This window comes from Antedon bifida, chromosome 1, assembly GCF_963402885.1.
Source record: "Antedon bifida chromosome 1, ecAntBifi1.1, whole genome shotgun sequence".
Taxonomy (NCBI): domain Eukaryota; kingdom Metazoa; phylum Echinodermata; class Crinoidea; order Comatulida; family Antedonidae; genus Antedon; species Antedon bifida.
In genome coordinates this window covers 30,237,289-30,257,312 of record NC_136226.1, presented here as the reverse complement: position 1 = coordinate 30,257,312, position 20,024 = coordinate 30,237,289, and the positions used below count along the sequence as shown (strand labels likewise).

The 20,024-nt window shown below is 33.7% G+C and overlaps 5 protein-coding genes across 5 annotated transcripts in view; 4 read left to right on the top strand and 1 right to left on the bottom strand.

Annotated features, from left to right (window-relative positions):
• Positions 1 to 20,024, top strand: part of LOC144850160 (V-type proton ATPase subunit E-like) — a 79,580-nt gene that overhangs the window by 27,587 nt on the left and 31,969 nt on the right. The gene's annotated exons all lie outside the window — the stretch shown is intronic.
• Positions 22 to 4,289, top strand: LOC144835948 (macrophage-expressed gene 1 protein-like). Its single transcript, XM_078691086.1, has 3 exons — positions 22 to 205; positions 721 to 857; positions 1,494 to 4,289. The coding sequence occupies exons 1-3, from the start codon at positions 22 to 24 to the stop codon at positions 3,318 to 3,320; spliced, it is 2,148 nt and encodes a 715-aa protein (XP_078547212.1). The 3' UTR covers positions 3,321 to 4,289.
• LOC144857630 (putative phosphatidate phosphatase) lies at positions 4,560 to 7,938 on the top strand. Its single transcript, XM_078714623.1, has 6 exons — positions 4,560 to 4,719; positions 5,335 to 5,489; positions 5,818 to 6,065; positions 6,251 to 6,308; positions 6,660 to 6,836; positions 7,246 to 7,938. The coding sequence occupies exons 1-6, from the start codon at positions 4,674 to 4,676 to the stop codon at positions 7,312 to 7,314; spliced, it is 753 nt and encodes a 250-aa protein (XP_078570749.1). The 5' UTR covers positions 4,560 to 4,673; the 3' UTR covers positions 7,315 to 7,938.
• On the top strand, positions 8,366 to 11,885 carry LOC144857464 (phospholipid phosphatase 3-like). The gene is made up of 6 exons (XM_078714622.1): positions 8,366 to 8,422; positions 8,958 to 9,112; positions 9,685 to 9,935; positions 10,204 to 10,261; positions 10,691 to 10,867; positions 11,152 to 11,885. The coding sequence occupies exons 1-6, from the start codon at positions 8,374 to 8,376 to the stop codon at positions 11,227 to 11,229; spliced, it is 768 nt and encodes a 255-aa protein (XP_078570748.1). The 5' UTR covers positions 8,366 to 8,373; the 3' UTR covers positions 11,230 to 11,885.
• On the bottom strand, positions 11,862 to 19,006 carry LOC144857300 (uncharacterized). Its single transcript, XM_078714621.1, has 13 exons — positions 18,939 to 19,006; positions 17,957 to 18,252; positions 17,548 to 17,660; positions 17,241 to 17,414; positions 16,693 to 16,836; positions 16,352 to 16,447; positions 15,624 to 15,938; positions 15,308 to 15,400; positions 14,707 to 14,904; positions 14,248 to 14,323; positions 13,969 to 14,124; positions 13,640 to 13,771; positions 11,862 to 13,466 (listed from the first exon to the last, which is right to left on the bottom strand). The coding sequence occupies exons 2-13, from the start codon at positions 18,179 to 18,181 to the stop codon at positions 13,395 to 13,397; spliced, it is 1,794 nt and encodes a 597-aa protein (XP_078570747.1). The 5' UTR covers positions 18,182 to 18,252; positions 18,939 to 19,006; the 3' UTR covers positions 11,862 to 13,394.

Here is a 20,024-nt window from a genome sequence, read left to right as displayed (position 1 = left end):
TAGCTATTCATTGTTAGCAGTATGTTCACGAACGTGGTGATCTTAGCTGTTTCGTTTGCGGTTCTTGTACCGACGTGCTGTAAAGCCGACAATAATGAGACCAGTAGGAGATATCACGTCCGCCTACCAGAAGGACATCCTCAGAATTGCAAGTTTCTGACTGAAAATAATGGCACAGGCATGCGTGTGTTAGGAGTACTTCCAGGTAAGCAGTACTAGTCGTTGCAATGAAAAAAAGCAACTTTTACATTATATTCCACTTTGTATTGCTTTTTTTAAAGACTCAGAATTAACACGTATTTAGGCCTGAGTAAAACACCTTGCTGATGACATATTGATTCGTATATCTTATGTAGTCGCAAATGATTTGATCATCGGAACAGATCGGAACTTATTATTTATTGCTCCAGGCATTAATAAAGCCAACTCAGACAGCGTCGTACGCGAGACCCGACGAGTCGTCTCGTCGGGAGAAAATTAAACATGTTTTAATGTTCTCCCGACGACTTAAAACTGCGCTATGATAAGACGACTCGTCTCGTCGGGATTCAACTCAGACAGCACCGACGAGAGTGAAGACGGACCTCGTCGTCGCGCGCGCGTACGACGCAGTCTGAATTGACCTTTATTTTAAACTGGAAACGACAGTAATCTGATTTGGATAAATTGTACATTATGGTTAAACTCAATAATAACTGATTATGTAACATTTTATTTAAGGTGTTGGCTGGGACAACCTGCGAAATGTCTTTATGGGTATGGTAATGAAGTATGAATACAAACAATGTAGATTGACTGAGGATGAGCAATATCTAATACCCGATGGAATGTACACTATTCCAATCAAACAGAGTAAGGTAAGGTAAATTAGTCTCAAATACAGGGTGGGGCAAAAACAGTAAATAACGGCTACATTATCTTCTTCTATTGGAGATAGTCAGTAGTCAGGGCCGAAGCGGGAGGAGGTTAAAACAGACGAGGCAGAGATGCTTTAAATATAATTATTATTAATATAAAATATGACGATCTGTGCTGGGGGGGATTGGGGTGGGTGTTGAAAATTGAAAATTTCAGACGAGAGTGAGCGCCTCGTCTGCCTCATGTTGGCTACGGCCCTGGTAGTAGGCCTTGTCAATCAATCGAGGCTCGTTCTTATTTTGCGATCAAACTTTTTGTGATAAATCATCGGAGTGCATCATGGGAGTTTTGAGTTTACCGATCACGTCACGAGCACTGCCGTCGGTTGATTTGAATCAGCTTTAAGCTCTGTCTACACTATCAGGTGACAACAAAATGTGATGTACCCATATCACTACCATATTTGGGCGTGCACTACCATATTTTTTGTCAAACTAGTTTGATAGTGTAGACAAAGCTTTAAGGTGCATGTCCAATTCAATAGAATTTACAAACATCAACACATTGATTCAGTGATTCTAGTTTTCAATCACAGTCATATATATTTTATTTTTTCTCTTTTAAAAACTTAATAGGTTGATAATTCTGTTGACGTGTTTCAGCACTGGTCAGAATATAAAAGCGCCAAATCAGCTTCTATAAATGCAGATGCATCATTTAGAAAACTCGGTGTATCAGTCAGCGGAAGTTTCTCCTTAGAAGTACAGGCAAACAAAAGACGACAATCCAAAAAAGGAATGATCACCACGCGCGTACAATTACGTCATCGAATCTACAACGTTCTATTGGGATCTGTCGGAACAGCTCTGACGGATGAGTTTAAAGTTCGTGTCATGGAGATTGGAAATACACTGAACAACGGGGATAATGTGATGGCGGCGTATCTTAGTGATGAAATGGTACGTGACTTTGGTACGCACGTGTTAACTAGGGTTGAAGCCGGTGCTGCCATCATCCAAGAATTCCAAATGGAGAATACAAAACGCGATACATCAGATGCTCATATGGCAGAGATAAAGAGCAGTGCCAGCGCGAATTTCCTCGGTGGAAGATTCCGAGTGTCGGTATCAGCAGGTGCTGCAATAGAAGAAGGAACAAGGAGTAGGATGAACTTAGAAACAGTTGATAATCATATCGACAGTTATGGTGGTCCGGTGCTAAGGTCAAGTATGAGTATAAGTGATTGGGAGGACGGTATACACAACAATATGGTTGCCTTAGACGAAGCAGGAGAACCTTTACATACATTCGTCACAAGTGCATTAATCAGAGATATGCCGAAATTCCTTATTTACCAGGTGTCCGCTGAAATAGAAAATGCTGTCTATAGATACTACGCAATGAACACAATTAAAGGTTGCTTGGATAGTGAAAATAAAAACTTTAATTTTCTGGCCAATACCAATCAGGCAGATTTATGTGACCCTCCCGAACAGGAAAGTGGATACATGATAGGTGGTGCGTATACAACGTGCTGGTCCGAGTCGTCTACTATGTGTGATGAAGAAGTTAGGAATAATCCATTTACAGGATGGGTGAATTGCCCGCACGGTTTTGTTGGGTATTTCATTTCGAGGCAGACAATCTCAAAGCCAAACAACGTACCAAGTATGAAACGCGAATGCACTAGCAAAGGTTGGTTTCGGCGATCGTGTATGGATGTGATGACTGTGGAAAGAAAGACAGATTATGCTGAGATCGCAAGCTATTGGTGTGGTAAACGTAATGATAAGGACACAAAGTACTATTTCGGTGGTATGTACACATTGCCAAATGTTCCAAATCCTGTCACTAAAAGCACAGACTGCCCCGAATACTTTATAGCCTTATCGTTAGGGTACGGTGTAAGAGTATGTGTTAGCAAGGATACACGAGCCCATACGCTGGCATCTAGCATCGAATTTGGCGGAGTTTTCACTTGCAACGTTGCCAATCCGTTTGCAGCTAATGCGACCACCAGATACAATCTTTACGATGAAACATTAAAGAAATGTCCACACGGATTTTCACCATATACAGCTACTATAATGGATAGTACATGTCTGTTTAGTTATTGTTTGCGTTCTAAGAATGGAAGTAACAGCGGCGATAGAATATTACTGGGGACTACTCAACTGCCCATCAGACCACCTTACGCAGATCGACCACAGCCATCCGCCAATCGCACTAATACCATGGCCTATATGGATTACTCAGTAGGAGAAATGTGGTTGAAGAACAGAAGTACAGATGGATGGAACAAGTATGCATTTGGAGACGAAACGCCAAACGTTCCGGATTATCTTTCGGATACCTCTGCTGCTGTTTCCGATAGTTATGCGTCTACTGCCACCGTTAAAAGTCAATACTTATATACACTTATTTATCTGTTAACATTTTCTTTCTTAACATTTGTACAGTAACATAGGTTTTGAGATTCTATGGTCTGAATATTTACTTTTTGCTTCACTTTTTTAATTCACTTTTCCGTGCAGATTGTTTTTTCTTCTCGCGCTCTAAATAATTTGTTATTACTCAGTGCATACATGACATTATAATGGTTACCAATTTTAAATATTAAATCAACGAATGCTCTTTCATACCTATTACCTCTGTAAAAATAGTGTTTAGATCTTAAATATCTATTTTGTACCCACTTTTACTACACATTTAGCCTTAAACATGTTTAGATATGAACATGTTAAGGTTCTACATTCTAAATGTAGTCTGTATCCAACTCAACACATCAGTGACGTGTTGATTGTTAAACATGTGGAGCAATATAAAGAAACGTTTAGGTTTTTAAAAACGTTTTTAATTTGCCATGTGTGGAGCTCATGTGTGGAGCTTTTTTCGACACAGTAAAATCATATGCACGCAACGCTAAACACGTAGATAAACATGTCGACTGAATATAGTGACATGTTGACTGCTTAACGAGTGGAGGAAAACAACGTGTAGCTATAAACACGTTTAGGTTTTAACACGCTAAATACGTGTTTAAAAGCTAAATGTGTGGAAAAACACTATTTTTAAAGTGTACATGAAATTACAGTGTACTTTCTTGATTTAGGCCTATCCTTAATTAAGACGATGCTTTAAAAACATCAGTTACACAAATTTGATAATATAGCCTATACAATGTACAGCGACCCGATGACGTCATTTCCTTAACTTTTGTGTTTATATTTACAATGTGGGTTCGCTTTGAGTCGAGGTGAGTTGATCTTGCTTGTATAAATAGCAGCCTAGGCCAACACCTCTATTTTCAGTAGTTAGTAATGCTATAGTAACTGGGAGGTTCATGGTGTATTATTTATCACAAATTGTACGAATGATCAGAGCAATAAATATACAAATATTATGAATCGTTTAATGCATTATTATTCAATACAATTCAAACATATCATTAACTAGTGTACGGTAGTAATAGATTAAGTTTAAAACAATCCCAGGACCAACAACATAGATAACAGAAAAGCAACGTAATTTGGCTATTTACATCGAAAAAAAGAAAAAAATCAACTCATTGTATTGAAAAGCAATACTACTCCTACTACTAGAAAATTGTACATCGTAAAAAAGATGCATTTTTTGTACACCTTACCTAAATATCAGAAGTTTACTCTTCGTGATTGGTTGAGTCCATAAAAGTATTAACCAATCAGAAATAACAAGTAACAAACGGACGACGGAAGTAGTTTGGGTATCATGCTCTTTTATGATTCACAAACGAAATTATTTTAGATAATAAATATTTATTTATCTTCCATCATATGAATATGGCTGATCTTTTAGTTGATTTGGCTGTTATTTTAGCAGGTACGTAACTAGAAATTAACTAGACTACGACTACTACACACGCCTCCTATATTTAAGCTAGAGGATAGCCTAGCTAGCTAGGCCTAGGCTAAGCCTAGAGCATATAGTAGATAGTCTACTCTCTCCAGCCATGCGAACAGACAGCTCCCGACCCTGGCGCGGCACCTGCTCTAACCTCTAGCTTAGCTACAATAATAGGCCTAGTATTCTAGGGCGCTTATTACGGGTAGGCTAGGTCTAGTATTCCAGAATATCCTAATTAATAGCCTACCGTATGTAGGCTGCCTCTTTTACTAGTTAGGCCTGTCTTTTTTAGTGTATATATAGAGACAATGTTACGACATTCATTCGGACCACATGTTTGGTAGCCTTTCTTGCTAGGCCTAGGGCCTCTAACTATTTTAATTTATTAATTATCCTAGGCCTAGTCCTACAGCTTATTTACTGTGTACTGCGTGAATAATTTATTATTTTTTTATGTTGATATATTTTTAATCAAGTGTAGGTATGTTATTTTTGTGTTTTTATTATATAAAAATTTGACTGATAGATAGCTGTTTGTAGTAAATAGTTAATCTGGTATTATATGGCACACTTTTTGCTTATTTTTAACAGAGGGTGGAATCCACCATTATTTGAAGTACCATCTTCCAACTACCCACATGCCTGGTCATGTTTGTAACTCTCCAGAATACAGCTACCCTCTTCGTAGTGGTACTCTATCGGGTGAGTTTCTGTACCAGGTCACAATTGGAGTGCCAATATTTTCGGTAAGTAAAGATAATAATAGTTTACTGTATTGTCATTCAACTCCGCAAGATACATTCCAACTACTATGTTTCTTATTTTTCCCTTAAAAGAGCAAAACCCAATTAGTGTAACAAATGTACGAAAGTATCAACTCAAGCATTAACTATTGTAAAGCGCTGTCTAAACTATCAAACTTTATGTGACAAAAAATGTGATGTAGTGCCCATATATGGTCATCATGATGTCATATCACTACCATATTTGGGCACATCACACTTTTTTGTCAAGCTTTGATAGTGTAGACAGAGCTTAATACATAAAACTATAAATCTGTTTTCACTTTTTCAGTTTATCGTGTTTGAGCTATTTACAAGAACCTCACAAGCAGGCCAGTCGAAATTGGTTGAATGTCTTCGTCAGATATCTAAGTACATATTTGGCATGTTGTTGATGTTGATAATTGGACAAACATTAAAGAGTGTAACTGGTGTGCCAAGACCCTATTATAATACAGTCTGCAAGCCTAAATGCACCGATGGCTTTCCATACGTTATTGCAGACAATGAGGATTGTGCAACTACACTGCGTGAAGCTACGTAAGGAGTTGATTTATTTTTGTAATTTACTCTTTCGTTAAGTTTGATTCCAAAGATGCAACGTAAAGATATAAGCCGACGAACGCAACGCAACGCAAGCAGCCCAATCTAGATGTTAAATACAATTTTGTTTTCAAAAGAATTTTTGAAAGCTTAATTACATAATTTATTATTTTTTGTTACAGGCGATCATTTCCTGCTCTTCATGCCAGTGTGGCATTTTACGCTATGATCTATTTTGTGGTAAGTAATGGAAAAGTTTTAAGTAACAAAGGGTTGTAGTGAAACAACAGTGTTAAATCTCTGTCTACACTATCAAACTAGTTTGACAAACAAAGTGTGATGTGTCCAAATATGGTAGTGATATGCTTAAATATGGTAGTGATATGACATCATCATGTCCATATATGGGCACATCACTTTTTTTGTCACGTAAAGTTTGATAGTGTAGACAGAGCTTAACATTCAAAATAAATCCTTTCTCATTACTGTTCTTATAGCTGTCTTCTTCTGAATTTTTTTTTTCTAATTTTTTTTATATAACATTGAGAATTGATTGTCAATTAAATATGTAAAGTGTTTGTGTAATTTCAGTTATATGTACAGGTACGGTGGACAGCCCAGAAACCAGTGACCGTGAAACCGACTTTACAAGCAGCCGCATTTGTGTTTGCCTTGTACGCAAGTTGTACCCGCATCACAGATTACAAACACCACACATCAGATGTAATTGCCGGCATGATCTTGGGTGCATTAACTGCGCTGTTTGTGGTAAGTAAAACAAGGATGTAAGCATACCGCAATTAATTTAACCAATCACGATGCGATAGATCATTGGTGCTTGTGATTGGTCAATATGCATTGGTGTCCAAGTGGGAACCAAGTGTCTACACTATCAAAGTTTATGTGACAAAAAAATGTAATGTGCCCATATATGGACATGATGATGTCTTATCACTACCATATTTAAGCATAGCACTACCATATTTGGACACATCACACTTTGTTTGTCAAACTAGTTTGATAGTGTAGACAGAGGTTTGGCTGTGTGGTTGCAATGCATGCCTTCAGTATTAAATTCTTTTGGAATGACTACTAGGCCTACAGTTGCATTGTCTTCCAATGTTCTTATTATGGCCGTTTGTCCTAATAACCTATTTCTTATTTATCACCTTTTCAGGTTTACAGTTGTACAGATATTTTAAGATCTCGAAACACAGAAGAGAAACCTAAATACAAGAAAAACTAAGTATTTGACGGACAAGAAACATTCTTATCTGAAAGAGAAAAAAAATGTGCTTGTAAATATCACCTAACTATAGTATACTCGGAATGTATCAAGTTGCATGCAATAGATATATAACTATCACTAAATATGCCATTGCCAATTCAGTACTATAATTTATAATGTAAAATTACTTTACCTTTATTTCTATTATACATTGTATTGTACACTGGCATTATATACTATATATACACACTATAATAAAGTTTGCAATATTTATATACATTCACCAAGCTGTGAACTAAAGCTCTGTCTACACTATCCAACTAGTTTGACAAAAAAAGTGATGTGACAAATAATATGGTAGTGCTATGACCAAATATCGTAGTGATATGACATCATCATGTCCATATATGGGCACATCACATTTTTGTCACATAAAATTTGATAGTTTTGACAGAGCTTAAGATTACAACTTTTCATTAATAATAAGTAATAATCATAGATAAAAGAACAGTGTTCGATCCAGTGTGAATTACCTCCTAACTACTTCTAAAATAGAAACACTTTGTAACTAATCGAGTCGAATTAATTTCTGTCTATGCTGATTTTTAATTTGAAGTACCGTTTCCAATAAAATGTTTAGAAGTAAAAATGTCTATATACTCTATTTCTGTTTATAACATAGGTATAATAATAAGTAGAAATATTGGTAGCAGATAAGTTCTGTAAATACAAAAAAACTTTAGAACTAAAGGATGTGGCATTCAATTTTGTTTTCTAATGGCCAATTTTGAAAGCCTCAAATACAAAGAAATAATGAAAGCAAAGATCTTAATCTCTGTCTACACTACATTATTTGACAGAAAAAAGTGTGATGTGCCCATATATGGACATTGATGATGTCATGTCACTACCATATTTGGACATATCACTACCGTATTTGGGCATACCAAACCTTTGAAACCGTTTGATAATGTAGACCGAGCTTTATAAAGATCTTTGATCAAAGTAATTTTGAAATGAGGGCGCTGTTGATCTTGGTGTCGACTAAATTTAGATTTTGGATTCTAAGTAGAAACCATGGTAGAAACATTGGAACTTGTGTTTGATTTCTTATTAATATTTATTGGTAAGAAGATAAATAAATAATAACATAGTCATGTGCACTTTCTATTGCACTTCCATATTGCTTCTTTGTCCCTATAAGGCAGTTGCTAACCTGCATTTGATTAGTCCAGATCGCCAGGCCTAGGTAAGGTAATACCACTGGCGCCGGTCTTTTTACTGAGAACACACGGATCCGAACACACCTATTAATCGGGATTAATCCAAGCAGGGAGGTGGTACTTGTTTTATATAAAACTCCCTGCTTAGTTTCTGATGGGTTAGCGCTTTACACATATAAAGTGGAGATAATAGGGAATTGGATAAGCCAAAAATGTTGTAGGTTTTTTCCCAAAATATTAAAGAAGAGATCATTGTAAATATAAAAAAAATGTAAAAAAAAACAGATATATAAAAAATGCAAGGAAAAATAAAAAAATAAAAATTAATTAAGTATGACAATTGACTTAGCACATAAGTCTGTATGGTGAGTGGTTAAAATTTCATTTTTTTTTTATTTGAGAAAATGATAATAAAATATTGCTTTTTTAATTTTAAAGAATGTACAAGTTTGTACTGTATTAGTAAGTATATGCCGATGTGGCATATGCCCGGCCATCATATAGGTGATGTACGTTATAGTTACCCGTATGTACAAGACACGGTCACAAGTGCTTTCCTTGTCGAACTTGGATTCATTATTCCTATCGCATCTGTAAGTATGAAGATTTAGTTTATCAAAATGATTAGAAAATCTTTAAACATTTTTATTTATTTATCATCATTATGGCAACTGTTCATCTATGGCAATAACAATAATAAAAATTTATTGAACATATGCTTTTATATCAGTGGGTGACACTTAATAAAAGTGCATCTACTACTAAGAACCAAACAAGAAATATTGAAAGGCATAAAAGAAATTTTAGGCCTAAACATGTATTTTCCTGTAATACAGAATCGGCATGTGTAGATAAATATTTTTAAATGATATAGTTTATAGTATTCAGGGGCGGATCTAGGATTGTTTAAGTGGGCGGAGCGCTAACATTATATGTCAAAAAGCAGTTATAAAATCAGAAGCATTCCCTTTGGATCTTACCCTGGTATTTATACAGTATTACTGAATGTATTATTAAACCTAGTATGTTCTATATTATTTTAATAAAATATATTAGGATTTTTAAAAATCAGAATTTAATAATTAGTCACTGTTAAAGAAAAAGATGGTGATGGCATTTTAAATTTAAATTTAAACAATCATTATTTTTTTTATTTTATCAATAGTTCATCGTATTTGAGATCTTGACAAACAAGACACATTCTAAAGTTTATGCTTTTTTAAATCAATTTACAAAATGTACATTTGGGATACTGTTTGTACTAAACATTGGGACAGCATTAAAGCATGTTAGTGGCGTGCCAAGACCGTATTACAACGCAGTCTGCCAGCCAAACGTAAAGCTGCTGCAACAGGAACATTATATCGCCGTCAATGATGACGTTATATGTGAAAATACCAAGTACCATGAAGCAATGTAAGTGAATTCATTTCCTAAAGCTCTGTCTACACATCAAGCTAGTTTGTGATGTACTCAAATATGGTAATGATGTGCCCAAATATGGTAGTGATAATGCCCAAATATGGTAGTGATATGACATCATCATGTCTATATGGGCACATTACATTTTTTTGTCGCATAAAGTTTGATAGTGTAGACAGAGCTTTATTTTACATTCAACCTCTATTTTCTATACAATTAGATATAGAATTGTGTTTTTTAAATTTCCCTTTTTTCTTTTCAGTCGATCATTTCCATCTTTACATGCTGGAGTTTCTTTCTATTTCTTTGTCTATTTATCAGTAAGTAAAAACATAAATAACAATATTAATACCTTTAAAAAATGTATGTCAAACCCAGCAGAAACAATTTGATAATGAAATCTAGGATCGGCCATTTTTGTAATCGGTGAAATTTAAAGTAGATATTGAAGGATGCATGAGTGAATAATATGTATGTAATGTATAGCACACTCTATTTAGATTTTAGCCCTACTACTAGTTTCTTGGCCAGAATAATTTATTATTTAAAAAAAATCCTAATGATATAATAGTAATTACTCTATAAATTGCATCCAAAGTCCATCAATTTCATACAAGAATCCACTAACACTGCTTATTATACAGTTGGATTTCATTCCATTTCTCTCAATTACATTGCATATATTAAAACCAATGTTTATCTACTTTGAAAACATTATGAATATTATTATTTGTACATTATATTTTTAGTGTTACTATGAGTCGCGTTGGACATTAAAAAAGTTTGTTTTGTTGAAACCAATGCTGCAAGGTCTGATGTTTCTAGGAGCCATCTTTACAAGTTGTTCTCGTATCACAGAGTATAAGCATCATGTTAGTGATGTTATCGTTGGCTCAGCTCTTGGTATACTTTCTGCATTATTTGTGGTAAGTTTATTTTACAATGAATTCATACCAGAAAAATAATTTTTGTTTTTCATTTTCTACATTCTATAAAGCCTTGTCTACACTATCAAACTTTGTGACAAAAAATGTGATGTGACCATATATGAACGTGATGACATGATGTCATAACACTACCATATTTGGCCATATCACTACCATATTTGGGCACATCACACTTTTTTTGTCACTAGATTGATAGTGTACACAGACTTTTATCATGAATTCAGATTTGTTTCAATATTTAAAAAAAAAATTTTTATTTACAGATTGTTAGCGCAACAGATTTTTTCCAAAGAAAACCAAACATTCCTCCATCCAATACGAACCAAACCAAAGTGGACTAAAACGTAGTAGGCATTTATTATTGATAATAAAATAATATATTACAATTTGAAGATTGTGGTAAAAATGGGGTAAGAGGTGCTTAGTTTTAAGATCATGACCATTAAGTTCATGTATTAAGCAGTGTTTCTGCAGCCAAAAATTAACCGATAATTAACTGATAAAAATTAACTAATAATTAACCGATAAACTGCCTGTGGAAATGGAATTTAACCGATTCCACTAGAGAAAAAAATAACCGATAATTATCTCATTCAAATCGGATACATACCGGATAAATGCGATACATATTAACCTTTGACGTGAAGGACAAATCGTTGCATTTTGATTGAGTACTTAGTTGTTTGGTATGGTCTGATCCGCACTTTATTTTTTTAATTATCTGAGCCTTAGTTGAATAACTTGATAATTAGGATGCCTTATACAAGCATGGACCTATAATATTATTAAGTCCATGCTACAAACAAGTCAAAACTATTAGAACTCATTCTCATCACCAAGATCATTTCCAAACACTCACAGTACAATGTTAACAACGTTAAATTCTGGTATAATAAACAATGCCAGTGGGAAACTTCATTTTGTATACTACAAAAGAAAACGACAACAAAAAGACATGTAATAATTATTTGCAAATTCAGAAGTATATATTGCTCCAAAATTAACACAAAATTTTAATAATATTAATACACAATCTTTAGTTAAAAAAGTCGCACCACAAACATATTGCGCCTATTTATATTTCAAACAAGGTGATATAACATATTTACAAACTTAACATATTTTCAAAATAATGGCAATATACAATTCGTACTTACATACCTCTTTAATAGGACCTCTTAATTACCAATTCATAGGATAAGTATTAAAGCATTAAATTATAAATAGATTATAGCCACATCAATCTCAGGTGGGATCTACACGTATGGTTGGAACAGGGAAGAGAACAAAAAAGCGGTAAATTCTCTGGTGAAATTCAGAGTAGTAAAAAAGTTGTTTGGCTTGTTTATTTGGCATTATTAATAGTACTATATATATATTTAGTACATTTAGTGTTATTTGGTTTTAAGTTCACAGCTATTCCATTTATGGCGAAAGACCAAAATACTACATATATTTAATACTGGAAGTGGTGAAGTATTATCATAAAACAGATAAGGAATAAAAGTATTTCAGTGTTAAACCGATTTTTTTTACCAGATTAAATTGCTTCCATTAAAAATGGTGTAAGAAAAATATAGAACATAAAATAAACACTCTAGTAGAATAGAAAATTAAATATGAATATTTATAAAGATAAATATGAATATTTATAAAGATTAATACCTTTTAACATAATTTACATACATTTTGAATAATGAAGTTTGTATTAATTTTATATTATTTCATGCAAAATTAGCTGCAATTTGTTTACTTGGTGTGAGATTTGTAAAAGTATATAAATTTAGATAAACATACTATTATTAGTAAATATATAAATATACAAAAATAAGTTTTGAAATCTTGTTTTAATAAATACAGTGTAAGATAAAATACTGCTTGGTAAGTTTTTCTGTATGAAGTATTATATGAACAAGAAATGGAAAACAGTAGCAAAGAAAACAGTGTGCCTGTTTATATTAGCTTCTGTCCAAACCTTGGATTCATTATTACCATATATCCTCTGGTATAATCCCACCCTGCTAGAACATGAAATTGGCCCGATTTTGGTGGATGGGACTATACCTGGGGAAACCCTGGTTCAGGAAAAAATGATTGGTTAGCATTTCTTGTAAAAACTCATCTGAACTGGCTGGAGAGAGGCCTACATCCAGATCAAATATCAATACTGGGACTATACCCGGGGATATGCCTGTTTGTGAAATCAGACATAAAGTATGGGGTGGGATTATAGACCAGAAGTGGGATTATATCTCAGCATATACGGAAATAATAACCATGCCTGATGACATTTCTTAAGCTGTATGTTTGTAATTTTCGGACTAGCACATTAACACATAAATCTGCAGCATTAACTAGTCCAACGGACTATGAAATAAATAAAAACCCTTTTTCTTGTAAATTGGACTTAAAATGTACGAAATGCAGATATACTTTCAACTAGTATAAATGAATACATTGAATGAGGTAGATTTCTGAAAAATTTGGGTTAAAATGTTAATCTGACTCATTTAAATGTCAGAAAATATGGAATGTACGAAAGGAATTCCACTTTGTTGATTGTTGCTGAGTGATTTTTCTGAAAGAACAAAATAAAAAATATTGAAAAATTCAAACAAAAATGTTTTATATGGCTGAGAAGTTCCTAATTATTGGGCGACTTTCTTCCCTCTTTCCAGATTTGTGGTCTTTGTTTTTACCATTAATGGATCTTTAAAATCCTGATATTATTTCAAATTCAAATTGACTTACATTGATCGTTTTTAACATCATTTCAAATGGTATGCTTGTAATATCTCTGTTCAAAGCCATGGAGAGTATCTCTTTGAGCGAATCAGTTGAAACAGAACCTGTCTGCTGTCTGTCCACATTGGCGAACAACATCTGAAAAAATAAATTTTGTTGATTGAGATTTAGTAACAAATATTTCATCTCTGGGTCACTAACAGGGGAGTACTAACATTAGAATATTACTGTAATGCATTACATTTTAGCTGACAAAAAGGGGGAGTGCTTGTCCCCAAAGCACAAAGTTCAATTTTCTGTATAGCTTTTAAAAACAAGCATTTTTGTTCTCTTACCACAAAATGTGTAATGGATTGTTCCAACGTTGTATTACAGTCCTCAAATGCATCCCTCAAATGACCACCTAGCTTACTGATATTCTGGCAGAGACATGTGACACTAATGAACTCCTCAAGCCCAAAGAATGTACTTGAGCTTATTATATCATAAACCTATGGAAGTCATTGAAATATTTCATACCAGATTTGTTTTTCAATTGTTTTTCTTTACTCATATAAATATCTCAATTTTATTCTTAAAGGTAACGAGCGGTAGCAAGTGACAGACAGACTCACCTCTTTGATAAACCGTTCCTGGTATTTAGTTAATGTTTTTGGCATTGACGTTTTCAATTCATTGAAAGTAATATGTCTGAAAATAATTAAAGAAATTGATCTTTTTAGACCAAATTTAAAATGTGTTCAGAGGAGGATTATCTGTAGCTAGAACGCTTAAATTTTAATTGAACCTGATATGACGGTAAAATAATATGAAAGATTGCGACAGCATTGCTATCCAGTTCTGACTGATAAATGAATGAAAGTTGTTGTTAAGCGTAGAAAAGCTCTGTCTACACTATCATACTTCTTTGACAAAAAAAGTGTGATGTACCCAAATATGGTAGTGATATGCTTAAATATGTGCTATGACATCATCATGTCCATATATGGGCACATCACATTATTTTTTTACATAAAGTTTGATAGTGTAGACAGAGCTTCCAGTGATTGGAATCGTGCAGAAGTGAAACATACCCGTCTTTATTTGAGTCTAATTTGTTGAATTGTTCTGCCAGCTCCTGTTTTCTGTCATCTGTAAGGTATAGGCTCAGATCAGCTGCCTTCAGCAGGTTTGGAGAGACAGACTTAAGCGGTATTGAGCTACGTGGAGGTCGAAGGTTAATGATTTCTTGGTCTGAACTTGTGTACTCAATGTCCATTTCTGAATCTGGCCTTTAAAAGTAAACAGAAACATTTTGATAAAGGTGTGTGCAGTACATAGGACTCTATGATTAATTTACTTTTAAAGTTCAATAAAAATGTTGTTTTCTAATAAGTTCTTTGAACTTAACTGATTAATCTTTTAGGATGTAGTGGAGTGTTTTTATTCTTGGAGCATCCTAAAATTACAGTTGAAGTGCAGGAATATGACATATATGTGACATATACACTGAACTTTTTTAAACAAAGAGACAAAAACCTTCTCGTTGTTTGTACAGTAACAGTATAGTGCTGTAGCCACAAGAAATAGAGTTTTCGCAAAAAAAAGGGAACAATCTCTGTTCAAGCCACTGGGTTGTCAAAGGCCTCTGTGAAAAAGTGACTGGTGGCTACGGCCCTGTAGTACTTAACCTACCTTTCTTGTTCTGTAGGAAACACTCTTAGTTGGTCTTCTTGTTTAGTCTCATCTGTCTCCATGTTGTGCTCATCTTCTAAAAATCCCTCATCCCTATAAGAAGGAGTATGTATGTATTGTATGGTATTTTCTCCATACACTATGTGTTGTCAAATCCTGCATTAAACCAGGAAGATACTGCATGTTTAAACAGCATGAAAATACAGTCACAAAAACATTACAATTAAATTGTAGGTACCATTTTAGGTTTAGGGGTGTTTCTAAAAATTCTCATTATAGTACTTTTTAAATACATAAAACATAAATATAAACATACCCTGCAGATGTTGGCAATACATTAACATTAGCTTGGTTACAATCCTTTTTGTCTTTCTTTTCCTTATTAGGCACAACTTTCCCAACAACCGTTTTTGTATCCTTAGTCGCACTTGGTTTACAGATATTTTTTCTTGAAGAAGTTCGACGAACTTTCACAGCCGGCTGTTGCTGGTTTTTTTTCTTTTCGTCAGATGAACTTACTGCAGATACTTCTGGCTTTGAGGTTTTTGGCGGAGCTGAGTAAGCGATTGCTTTGCATTCGTTGTCTAACCGTGCCTCCCATTGTTCACGCTTACGATGACAAGAATGATTGCTATAAATAAATCAAACAGAATTATTTCTCCGTGAATAAATAAACCAAAAAAAAAAAAAAATTTTTCTAACCAAACGTTTTATGCATTTTTATCATATTTTAACTTTTTTACAATAACTGCATTTTTAAAACCTAACTTTTGTGCAATAATGTGTGTGTACTCTGTACAGTACAGTATATCAATTTTAAAATGTTTCTGTTTTTTATCATACTAATATTTGCCAATCTTTATTCTGTATATATATGAATTTTTGTTTTATATTTTATATATATATATATCTGTTTTTTATCATACAATATTTGCCAATCTTTAAGAAGAATTTCTATTGTTATTTTATTATGATAATGGATTGTAAAGAAAGCATTTCAGTATCAGAAAAAACAATGTCTTTTAGAATTAGTTTTATACTTACGAGGGTAGATTGATTCCTTTGCCTGTCAGCAATTCTTGAGAATGCACGGGCAGAGGTAAATGACGAAGTTTATTTAAATCTGAACTATAATTGTCTCTGAAAAAAAAAATTTGCATGCCTTGAATCTCTTTTTATCTAAATCTAAACAAATACACTTCAAATAGATTATACTGTATCTATCACTTTAAGCTCCGTCTACACTATCAAACTTTATGTGACAAAAAAAGTGATGTGCCCATGATATGATGATGTCATATCATTACCATATTTGGGCATATCACACTTTTTTTGTCCAACTAGTTTGATAGTGTAGACAGAGCTTTATATAATTAATGTTTTACCTTTCACATATGAGAATGGTGTCGCCCCCTATGCAGAGCTCATTACGCTTTTTTCGATGGTACGGTTCAAGCTTTCGTTTTTCGTCTCTGAATTGATTAAGCTGCTCTTCACAATCTTCAAACTTTTCAGGAAGTGTCTTGGACCTAATTTTTTATTTAAAAAAAATGTACAGTATAAAAACAAAACTCAACTTATTCTTACCAAAGGGCCCTACTTAAAGGGTTTAATTACATTTTTTTAAATTTATTTAGTCAGGAGCTTCTAAAGAGATAATGAAGCTCTATATAAGCCAGAAGTCCCAGCTTTTTATTATACAACATTATAATTCAATACAAAAAGTTAAAATTCATAAAAACGAATAAAAAAAAACTATACATGATGTTGAGAATAAAAAAGATATGACTTAAATCTACATCAAAAGTTTTTAATAGATTCGGGTAGCGAAGACCAATATACAGGAATATGATGTATCAATGAACAGTGATGAATGAACATTATGAAAATTAATCACTGAAAGAGGTTGATTAGGAATAGAATGAAATCTTACGATAAGCACTTTGCTGGACTTTGCTTTCTCTCATGTATACCTTCTTCCCATAGGAATCGCCTGCTATGAACCGGAACCTGCTTTTTTTTCAAGACAACTGTCGCTGATTTCAAATTTGTAAACATGTCGCGATGGCGCTTTGACAGTGGTACCATTTGTATCTTGGAACTCGATCTGTAAAATTAATTTTATGTTTTCATTTTCTTTCTTGATATTATGTGAATATTTTAAACTGATCTTTGGGATTTCACAAGTTTCACTATGGTTTTTAATTACTTTTTTTCTAATAAAAAAAAAAAAATGTCACCTGAAATTGCAAACTTGGTATGGCATGCTGTCTGCTGGAACATGAGTTTTCTCTAAAAGTGAAAAGTGTTCTCTTTGGCATCTCTGTGATGTATTTTTTCTATTTGTCGGTACCTGAACAAATTAATATAAATTTCATCATTATTTTATCAGCAAACAATTATAAAGTAAATCATTTACAGTCGACTCTCCCAATACTGGACACCTTTGGACTGGTTTTCCAGAAAGTCTGGTATTCAGAATGTGTTTCTAATGGTAAAAATGAATTTGAGAAATTTTGGACCTCGAGAAAAGTCTGGCATTGGGAGAGTTTCCGGTTTTCAGATAGTCCAGTATTGGGAGAGTCGACTGTATATTTAATTTTAAATCGTGACATTTTTTTTAAAAATTATTAAATTTTATAAACTTACCTTTGGAAGTGAGGGTATGAGTGCATTATTTTCTTTTGGCTCATAATTCTTCACGGTTCGTTCACCAATTTTCGGTAACTCAACCCCAACATATTTCTCGTCAAGACCCTGCTGCTGTGAGATGGGATAAACTTGAATACCTGTGTTTGAAATCAAAGGGAAGACTTGCTTGTTTGGGTCGCTTTGTTGCCCCTCTGTGCTGTGGGGATCAGTTGTCTCTGTCATCTTGTTTAGCTACTGTCAAACCATTCTTTTGGAACTTCAACCACGAAGTAAAATAGTCACAAAGTATCCATCTAAATTTAAAAAATGGAATAATGTGATATTTTTTAACATCTCAATTACCCGATGATTACAATGATACCAACAAAAGAAAGCGTTTTAATTAAAGATGTATTGTCCCCCAAAAACATGAAAAATGAATGACTTTGAATAGGCCATTTTGCAGTTTTAATAAAGTTATTCACAGGAAAAATTATTACACTTATAAAAAGACAAAAGAAACAGGTTAATTTTAACCAAAAAACAGTTTTTTTTTCATCTAGTTTTTGGTCAAAGTGAATAACTATTAGTATTATGTGACATTAAAATGGTATAAGTATTCAACAACAAAAATTGAAAAAAAAATGTTAGGACAATATATCTTTAACATAATAATATAATATATAAACCCTATCTTTAGTTTTTTAATGGAAAATATAGTCTAAAATATAGCTACTTCTAGGACGGGCGGTCTCGTAATGGTAGGCCCGTGAACTACCTTCTTGACTTTAAGCAGGTTCTTAGAGTGGGCACGAATGAAAGGGTTCCCCACTGTGCAATTGTTAGTGTTGTTTCTTAGTAACACTAAACATTGTTGCATTCACACCTACTTGCTAAATGAACGATCTCTATAATGATGTGTAGTAAACAAATAAAACAGTGTTACTATAAAGAATGCATAATGAAGAAAATCAACAGTGACATATAGCATTATACATACCTGGCTTAATAAATATAAAAAAGAAGTGGATTTCAACATAAAATCATTTTTATTGCTCATTGCTTGTGTCACACCGTCTGGTGGCGTTTTCACATATCTGAGATGACCCATCGATTACTTGCTGCTTTGTTTAGGTGACCCTCTCAACCTATTTATAGCGTAGATTTAATTGTGTCAGATCATGGAGTCAGATCAAGGCATCTGCAACAGGATTCCGCGAGCTCCGGAGATCAAGGAGTTCATCTGTGGCTGCGACACGATCAGTTTTAATAATGTATGCTGTTTTTGATCAGGGTTAAATCTCCCTGCTTTTAAAAAACCAATAAAATGACGTCATGATCAATAAAATTGTTGTATTGTCACGATATTATTGCTTTTACTAATCATGACGTCATTTGATTGGACGTGGGAAAATATTATTTTCATCAAAGGAAGCATATAGATGGTTATATATCTACGATAAAAAACTTTTTAGATTTCTTTTGTTTTATACATGAAAAATGTGTGTTTATCTTATTTATCGTCGATCGTTATCGTCCTAGTACACATGGGCCTTTACTAAAAGAATAGTTATGTACATATCACTCCAGTATTTGTCGTAGCCAGACATAATATCAAAGAGGACTGTGTATACGAGTTCCTCTTGGCACAAGGCGAGCTCCGAGTGTCCTGTTCTTAGTTGCCTTGGTCAGACTCACTCAAATAAAAACATTAGAAACCAAACATTATTAATTTCTGAAAAACGGATTTTCCCCTTCTTCACTTAGAACCAAAAATAGGCCCATAAAACCACGTTATACACTACAACCAATACATTTTTGTTCGTGTTTTTTTACGTGTGAAAAACATCGCACCCAAATAATTACAGAGTAGTATGTGACACATCCGCCGCAAAATGAAATAGACTCGAGGTATAAAAAAGAAAAAGGGGTGTGTACAAATTAAGTACCGCACAAAGTATAATATCATTGGCTTATTATAATTATAAGGTAAAAAAAGGGAGAGAAGTAATGAACTCCCCATGAAAATAAAATGTATATGTAGAACGACGTCATACTCACCGCAGATTGATAGACTATGTAAAAG

Coding starts and splice junctions, on each gene's coding strand:
- LOC144835948 (XM_078691086.1), top strand. CDS start 22: ATGTTCACGAACGTGGTGATCTTAGCTGTTTCGTTTGCGGTTCTTGTA. Junction 206..720: donor TGTGTTAGGAGTACTTCCAG/GTAAGCAGTACT, acceptor ATTTTATTTAAG/GTGTTGGCTGGGACAACCTG. Junction 858..1,493: donor TTCCAATCAAACAGAGTAAG/GTAAGGTAAATT, acceptor AAAACTTAATAG/GTTGATAATTCTGTTGACGT.
- LOC144857630 (XM_078714623.1), top strand. CDS start 4,674: ATGAATATGGCTGATCTTTTAGTTGATTTGGCTGTTATTTTAGCAG. Junction 6,066..6,250: donor ACTACACTGCGTGAAGCTAC/GTAAGGAGTTGA, acceptor TTTTTGTTACAG/GCGATCATTTCCTGCTCTTC. Junction 6,309..6,659: donor ACGCTATGATCTATTTTGTG/GTAAGTAATGGA, acceptor GTGTAATTTCAG/TTATATGTACAGGTACGGTG.
- LOC144857464 (XM_078714622.1), top strand. CDS start 8,374: ATGGTAGAAACATTGGAACTTGTGTTTGATTTCTTATTAATATTTATT. Junction 9,113..9,684: donor TCATTATTCCTATCGCATCT/GTAAGTATGAAG, acceptor TTTTATCAATAG/TTCATCGTATTTGAGATCTT. Junction 10,868..11,151: donor TACTTTCTGCATTATTTGTG/GTAAGTTTATTT, acceptor TTTTATTTACAG/ATTGTTAGCGCAACAGATTT.
- LOC144857300 (XM_078714621.1), bottom strand. CDS start 18,181: ATGACAGAGACAACTGATCCCCACAGCACAGAGGGGCAACAAAGCGAC. Junction 17,415..17,547: donor TACCAAGTTTGCAATTTCAG/GTGACATTTTTT, acceptor TTAATTTTACAG/ATCGAGTTCCAAGATACAAA. Junction 14,905..15,307: donor TTTCCTACAGAACAAGAAAG/GTAGGTTAAGTA, acceptor TTACTTTTAAAG/GCCAGATTCAGAAATGGACA.